The sequence below is a fragment of the Carex rostrata genome, chromosome 25, assembly GCF_964058835.1.
Source record: "Carex rostrata chromosome 25, lpCarRost1.2, whole genome shotgun sequence".
Lineage (NCBI taxonomy): Eukaryota > Viridiplantae > Streptophyta > Magnoliopsida > Poales > Cyperaceae > Carex > Carex rostrata.
Window position 1 is genome coordinate 3,870,464 of NC_135942.1, and position 8,480 is coordinate 3,878,943.

Sequence of the window (8,480 nt, forward strand, 5' to 3'; positions counted from 1 at the left end):
TGTACGGGTTCGGGAATCCACTTTTTTATTTGTAGGAACCCATACTCATAGGTACTCGCAGGAATTATTATAGGAATGTATTGAATGAGTGTTCGGTTGTACTGTGGAATTAGTTGTAGGAAATTTTATTTTTCTTTCTAAAAATATATGATATTATACAATTTTTTATTACACCTTTAGCTATAGAAATAAATGTAAATAAAAAGAAATATGAAAAGAGTCTCAGGAAAAGAAATTTCAAATTGTAGCACGTAACAAATGATTTTATTGCTTCACTTCCGCTCAATCTAGCTTGAATGCACTTGAGGTCAGCTCCAGGATACCTACCAGTGGTACCGTAGTCTGTACCAGTCCATGATTTCTTACCAGAGTTCATGCCTACTGGTTCTCCAAAGCCGACAGTACTGGATCTCGTACCAGTGGTACCGTAGTCTGTACCAGTCCATGATTTCTTACCAGAGTTTATGCCTGCTGGTTCTCCAAAGCCGATAGTACCGGACCTCATACCAGTGGTACCGGATAACATGAAACTTTCAATCAGACATTTAATTCATATGCTATCTTATGACTGTCAAACTACCTTGGATCCTTTTACTCAATCAGACATTCAGTACATTCTCTTTTAAAAAAAATGAACTAGTAATCAACAAATTGACCTTTTACTCAAATGCAATAAAACACAATGGTGAAATATAACATAATTGTATCCTTAAGTAAACCTTGCCAATTTGTGCCGATCAATTTTTTTATACAAGGAGGTCAGTTTATCAATTTTCAAGTACTGGTACATGCAGGATAATTGTATACATGCATCTATGTATGATGTTATTTCTCATTTTGAGAGCTAAGTGTGGTACTTTTCACATTTTTCAAAGGTGGCATGAAATTTTTTATTGACAATGAAAACCACAATGTTTTCTAGGAAACAAATAAATGATAAAATGCCAACTAGGTAGGCATGCGAGATGTTCGATGAAATGCCACAAAGCAGAGAGCAAAATTAGCATCTAATTTTGAATGACATTGGAGATTGAAATTTGTTCAATAAAATGCTACAACGCGTGCAAGGCGGCTCAACTGGGTAATGAGATCAATTTGTTGTGTTTACCTTCGTTGGAGAAGTTCTTCATCTTCCTTTTCGTTGCTAAATTTTTTTCGTCTTTTCCTTGGCTGAGAAGTCATTAATTTTTTCGCTATAGCTTCTCGCAACTTTTTTTTATCGCTGAAGGAGACAGAGATGTAGAGAGCTGAGAGAAGAGAAAGAGAGAACGACCGACACGCCGTGGGAAAAAAAAAATTCACTCCGACTTCATTATTTTTTTCTCATCTTTTAACACTGCGGTGGGAACGGTTGGGGAAGAAACCGCGAGAACGGATGGGGAAAAAAATAGACCTCCGAACGCTGTTGGGAAATAACGTTGAAATATCGTCCCGACCCCATCGATTCCCACTAAATTTTTGTCATCCGAACACGCCCTTAATATTGTCCAAATATCTAACAAGCAAATGGGACTTATTTTCAGAAAACATTTCACATGTTTGGTGGGTAGGACTGGTAGAATAATTCGTACCCCTCATGGTTTACTCAAGTTTGATTTGAAAAAAAAAGAAAAGTTATTACTAATTAGTTTGAATTTGACCCAGATCGTTTATAGCGAGTTTAAATTTGATTCAACTCGTCTCGTGTTGTAAGAATACAAAGATTTTTTTTTTCAATTCATAATCTATGTATGACTCACAACATTAGATTAAAAAAAAAAAATGTTCTATATGTAGCTCACTGCACCAACGAGATAACTCCGCTCGACTTGTAATTAGTTTGTTTAAAATCAAATTCGACTTGTATTTATTTGTTTAAAATCGAATTCTGACACAGATCCGAATTCAAACTTTGCCTAATTCGACTTGGCTCAGTTCGTCTGCAACTCTATAATCAATGGCAGGTGTGATTCTGCCTCTCTAGGATAAAACGCTAGAAGGCCTCTCATAAACGGTTAAAACCCATAAACCGTTTCACGTAAAGGAAAACACTCAAGTAGGCCAGGCATATGATGGCCCGGCCCATTTTAATCAAGCAGTTTGCACCAGGCAACTTATGCCGACTCCGGCAGTGAGACAAAGTACCCAACGGACATGTCAAGCTCTAGCGGCTCCTCGTCTTCCTCTATGCCTTGGGAGGGGAGCCCAAGCGAGAGAATCAAATGGGGAGAGAGCGTCTCCCGCTCCGTGCTATCTCACTACAGAGCACTGCCTAAGAAAGGGAAGCCTCAAGGCCGCGAAACCACCGTCTTAGCCGCGTTCGTTCTATCCACCCCTTCTCTCGGTATGTATTGGCTCGTAACCATTAACCCCTTAGCTGAAAACCCTAGAGTTTTGATTTTTTTTTTTTTTTTATGGTGTTGGTTGATAGACGTGGAGGTGGTGGCGCTAGGTACTGGCACCAAATGCTTGGGCGGATCTCTACTTAGTCCCAGAGGTGATCTTGTTAATGATTCTCATGCTGAGATCATTGCAAGGAGATCTCTACTTCGGTATCGTTTATTTCCATTAATCAATTATACAATTTTGTACAGCTTCAGAAAAAAAACTACTTTTTTCAAATTTGAACACTAACATTGAGCAAGGGATTTTTTGCTACAGTGCAATAGGATTGTAGTAAAGTGCGTAAATTGCATCAGTATGTGAAAGAATTGAGTAAATGAATTGTTTTGGTGTGTTCATTAAAAAACAATTTTGAACACTTGTGCAAAACCAGCTTAAAAAAATGAAGTTGGAATGCAAATGCTTGGTTGGTTTTTTTAAATAGATCAAATCAAGATTAACAGTTCACATTAGTCAGTTGATGCTGATTCAATAGTCTTTTGAGTTAAGCTCAGAAAATTTCTTGGTGGGGTTTAAGCTCATACTATCTTCAGTAAAGACAAGCATTTTATATATATATATAGAGTAAGGCTTGGGTGCTATGGATAGCATAGAGGGCTACGGTGCTACGGCTCAATATTCGAGTTTTCAAAATCCTAACGGTCGATCTGAACTGTTCATCTTATTCTCCATATTAATATATGTTTGGAGACCAAATTTTACATTTTTTGGAAATTTTTTACTATTTTTTTAGATAGGTAGAAAACCAAATATCTGAATGGTGCAGAATTTTTTAGATCAAGTGATTTTCTACTTAGCTAAAAAATAGTAAAAAATTTTCAAAAAATATAAAATTTGGTCTCCAAACACATATTAATATGGAGAACAAGATGAACGGTTCGGATCGACCGTTAGGATTTTGAAAACTCAAATATTGAGCCGTAGCACCGTAGCCCTCTATGCTATCCATAGCACCCAAGCCTTACTCTATATATATATATAAAGAGAGAGAGAGAGAGTGACCAATGTACATTCGAATGCATATGGGCCGAAATACATACAGTCCAAATTCGACTTTTCAAAATTCAAACGGTCGATCTGAACCGTTCAGCTTGTTCTCCATATTAATATGTGCTTGGAGACCAAATTTTACATTTTTCTGAATTTGTTTACTATTTATTAAGTATTTTACAAAATTGTTGATCCAACGGTGGTTTAACAAAACAGTAAAATCAGCAGCCACCGTTGGATCAACAATTTTTGTAAAATACTTAATAAATAGTAAAAAAATTCAGAAAAATGTAAAATTTGGTCTCCAAGCACATATTAATATGGAGAACAAGATGAACGGTTCGGATTGACCGTTTGGATTTTGAAAAGTCGAATTTGGACCGTATGTATTTCGGCCCATATACATTCGAATGCACATTAGTCACTCTCTCTCTCTCTCTATATATATATATATATATATATATATATATATATATAGAGTGAGTCTATGGTACTATGCATATTACGATTTGGCACTGTGCTACGGCTCTATATTCGAGTTTTCAAATCCTAACGGTCGATTCGAACCGTTCATCTTGTTCTCCATATTAATATGTGTTTGGAGACCAAATTTTACATTTTTTGAAATTTTTTTACTATTTTTTTAGATTTATTGAAAATCACTGTTTTTAGATGGTCCAGAATTTTCAGATCAAGTGATTTTCTAAATATCTAAAAAAATAGTAAAGAAATTTCAAAAAAATGTAAAATTTGGTTTCCAAACACATATTAATATGGAGAACAAGATGAACAGTTCGGATCGACCGTTAGGATTTGAAAACTCGAATATAGAGCCGTAGCACGGTAACAACCCGTGATATGCATAGTACCATAGACTCACTCATATATATATATAGAAAGTAACACATAAAAAAAAACATTCTGACATCAACAATGATTTTTGGAGGCATAAAATATATCATAGTATATGGATTTTGCATTTACTGTCATCATTATCATGGTAAGGTTTGCCATTATTTCCTTAAAATCGGAATGTCCTAATTAACAACCAGGTGGTCTGACAGTTTAGATGGAATAACTTATAACCGAACAATCATGCAATTAGAGTAATTGCTAAATATTTATAGTGTATGCATCTCTTAATTGCATTTCTGTGCATGATTTTTATAATTTCCAAATAGTTGACTTTTCCTTCATTTTAATATGAAAGGTCCATAAATTTCAGTAGAGTAAATTACAGTCATGTTTGTCAAACAGGTACTTGTACTCTGAGGTAGAAATGTTTAGTTCATCTGGTCCAGACGCTGCTGAAAAAAATAAAATACTCCGCATGGATTCTGGTTGCGAAGGGAAGTATCAGATTAAGGAAGGGCTGCATCTCCATTTGTATATTACTCAGCTTCCGTGTATGTCTACATAATTTGTTTCTATTTCTCTTTTAGAAGTATTGGATATAAAGCTGTATGCCTTTCATTTTGCATTAGATGTTGAAAACAATGCAATGGTAAAGCCTCTATTTATTTCTCTAACAGGGTTTTTTATGTTATGCTTTATTCACAGGTGGTGTTTTCTCTACCCCTGAATTGGTACCATCATCATCAGTAAACAATACCACTATCTCAATGGGTACTTCTCATTGGTAAACTTTTCAACGATTATATCATCTTTGAGATTACACCTTTTAAGAACAACAAATTACCAAATGATTTCTTGTGTAGTTTAGTTTCTAATTAAAATTTATTTAAATGGATCTAGAGTTTTCCAGTGTTGTTCAAAGGAAGCCGGGACGTGGTGACACAACACTTTCAATGAGCTGCTTTGACAAGATGACACGCTGGTGTGTTGTGGGTGTTCAAGGTTTGCCACTATATCAGACTCTGGTATCCAAATAGTTAGGCTCATAATTATTTTCATATTTTTTTTGTGAAATTTCACAATTGAAAATGAGCAAATGAAAACCTAACATTTACTGAATCAGAAACCATAGTGAATCAGTCATTTTCAATAATTGTTCAATTAATCTGGGATGAATTTTTTAATTTTGTCATTGGTGTGCTCATTGAAAGTGTGAATAATATCCAAATAGAATGACTTTTGATATGTAAGACCTATTGAGGTGGCTTTTTGGTTGTTCCAATTAGAGAACAAATATTTTCATATTTTAGTATGTACGCATCAGTTCTGAACTGGTTGCACTGGTTATATAAGCTTGTAATTGATTATTCTTTGCTGAAGGTTTTTTCTCTTGTGCTTTTTAGGGTGCTTCCTGCAGAATTCTATCTTTTGGTTGTTCTTTTTTAGAACCCTGGTCGAATTCTTTTGAAATGCTATTGTTTTGTTCCTTGAACTACAGGAGCATTGCTTTCTCTCCTAATGCAACCATTGTATATATCTACCATAACTATTGGTAATTCACCTTTGGTTACTTCTTTGGGCATCCCTACTGAATATAGTCTCACTAGTTCACTTGAAAAGCGCCTCTCATTTTTGCAAAATGAGTTACCACTTCCTTATCAAATAATTAAGGTTTGAGATTTCTTTTAGTTGCCTTCTTTTGGGTCAAATATCAGCAAAGCTAGTTGCAAATTGATATATATTTTTTTAATCTGTAACAGCCAGTTTTCTGTGAGGCTCCTGTTCCCCCTGAGGTGTTTCAACAGTTGACTTCTTGTGGTGATGTGCATAATTTAACATGCGGGTACTATTCTTCTACTTTTGTAAGTTTCATCAAAGCCATTGTATAATTCACGGCTACATGGAGCCTTGGTTGAGATAGGAGTATAATATTGAGGTCTAGTTGTGCGGAAGTTTTGATTGAGACTTATGCAAGTAATTTAGGAATATGAATTGGCAAAAATCATACTGATTTTTTTTTTTATGTTTACTCTAATGCTTTAGGTATTCCATATGTTGGAATAAAGAGGGATTGCATGAAGTCATTCTTGGAACTACAGGGAGAAAACAAGGCTCCTCTTCTAAAGCATCTCTCTCCCCTAAAACAGAATCATTAATATGCAAGTAAGCATCTATCTAATATTTTGGTTTCAGCACTGTTTTTATTTCATTCTTGTTTTTTTTGTTATTTAAACACGCACACATGACACGCACACACACACAGAGACAAAACAGAGATTGCAGCAATTACATTTGATGTTGTTTTGATCCAGGAGAAGGTTATTGGAAGCTTTGATGTCATCTGCACTTGGTTCCCAGCAACTTCCATCCAAGGAAATTTCTTATTCTGAATTAAAGGTAATTTACTTCTTCCAGATCTACGTGCTTCTAATTTAATGTTACGACTGCTTCTCTTTGTCCATCTAAGGTAATTTGCATTTATTGAATTTAGGGTTTGGCTCGGGAGTACCAGTCTGCATTGCATGTCCTCAGAGAACAGACAGTTTTCCATTTCTGGAAACCAAAGCCTGCAAACCTCGAGACATTTTCTTTGACAAGATAGTAATTGTTAGTACTTGTGTAATATCATCCTTCTCATCAAAATGATACTTGTAGTTTTGTCTGTGTCCTTGTTATCGCACCTTACCTCGTCTGCATGTTTACAATTTGAAAAGAGAATTTCATGTGTTTAAAAATTATTGTGATTGTTGCATATTTTTGTCTGTGTCCTTGTTATCGCACCTTATTGTGATTGTGCTATATTACATAATTTTTATGGTCAATTTGGAGTCCTTTAGGTTGGTTTTTAAGTTGGGTTTGCTGTGAGATGATTCACTTAGTTAAAACTACACAATTGATTGATTCAAAATTCTAATTGGCCTCTTCATTTACAAACCGATCAATTATTTTTCTTTTGTTCTTCTGTAAGGGCCGTTTATTAAAGTTATTATTATGCAGACAAAAACGGTACACTGTAACACTCTTAAGATAACCTGTATATTGAATTCGACATTTTATTTTGTTGGAATTTATTTTGCTGTCAGCTTTATTGGTGGGTCATTTAACCTTAAAATTTATGTTGATCAAATAGAGTATTTGGAAGTTTGATTGTTCCTTCTCTGGCTATAGTTTAAAATTTTAAAGAAAATTGAGAGTAAATTTCGCTGTAGGTCACTAAACTTTGTTATTTATCACGAATTGGTCACTCAAGTTTGATTTGTCACTTTTGAGTTACTCAACTTTGTTATTTGTCCCAATCAAGTCATTCTATACTTTTACATCCAAAATTTTAACGGAATATTTCTATTATGTTCAAAAAATTAACGGAATATACTCATTCCATTCAAAATATTAACGGAATAAGCATATTCCATCCAAAATACTAACAGAATTAGAATATTCCGTTAAAATTTTGGATGAAAAAATATAGAGGGACTTGTTTGGGACAAATAACAAAGTTGAGTGACTCAAAAGGGACAAATCAAACTTAAGTGACCAATTCGTGACAAATAACAAAGTTTAGTGATCTAGAACGAAATTTACCCGAAAATTAATTATAATGATTTGAGCCCGATTTACCAATTCATGCACTGGGATTGATGATTCACCTGCAAGTCTGCAGCCCAGTGTTCTTTGTCATACAAGTAACCTCATTTTTTTCTTCTGATTTCTTTTTGTGATACAATTCAACACTTCTAATGTGATATTCATAAATATTTATATGTTTTCTTGTTTACAGATACTAAAAAGCAAAATAAAATAATCATGTTGACTGTGTAGTGTTGATCCAAAACAGTGTTGTAAATAATGGCCTGAATGGACGTTTTTTACAACACTAATCCAAAATAAAAATCCACATAATTAAATTGTAATATTAATTGGTCAATCTAAATTTCAGATAATACGCATCGCAATACAGGTAGTGACTCTAAAAAAAAAATCCTCTGAGAAGCTCATGTCCACATCAGGAACTTCGAACTCAGTACCAAAATTAGTATTGTCAAACGCAAAAACTGCTAAAACTGACGGATATGATAATGTTAAACAACTTTTGACGACCAAATTAACATAATTTTGCAGATAATTACGGGTTCATGCATACTAAATATAAATAGTTAGTGAGTCTAAATATATTTGTGTTAATTAGTAAGCAATATCTATTACAATATGTGAAAAATATAAATAATTGATTTAAAAAAAAGAATAATTATAAC

The 8,480-nt window shown here is 34.1% G+C and overlaps 1 protein-coding gene across 2 annotated transcripts; it reads left to right on the forward strand.

Moving 5' to 3' along the window:
- Window positions 1-1,925: 1,925 nt before the first annotated feature.
- On the forward strand, window positions 1,926-6,981 carry LOC144543751 (denosine deaminases acting on tRNA). Of its 2 annotated transcripts, none has more exons than XM_078292144.1 (10): window positions 1,926-2,323; window positions 2,411-2,531; window positions 4,630-4,778; window positions 4,933-4,998; window positions 5,128-5,229; window positions 5,726-5,898; window positions 5,988-6,070; window positions 6,271-6,390; window positions 6,540-6,624; window positions 6,719-6,981. In XM_078292144.1, the coding sequence occupies exons 1-10, from the start codon at window positions 2,134-2,136 to the stop codon at window positions 6,827-6,829; spliced, it is 1,200 nt and encodes a 399-aa protein (XP_078148270.1). In that variant the 5' UTR covers window positions 1,926-2,133; the 3' UTR covers window positions 6,830-6,981. The 2 variants fall into 2 exon arrangements, with proteins under 2 accessions (XP_078148270.1, XP_078148272.1); XM_078292146.1 differs by having other exon boundaries at window positions 2,031-2,323; window positions 6,003-6,070.
- The last annotated feature ends 1,499 nt before the right edge of the window (window positions 6,982-8,480 follow it).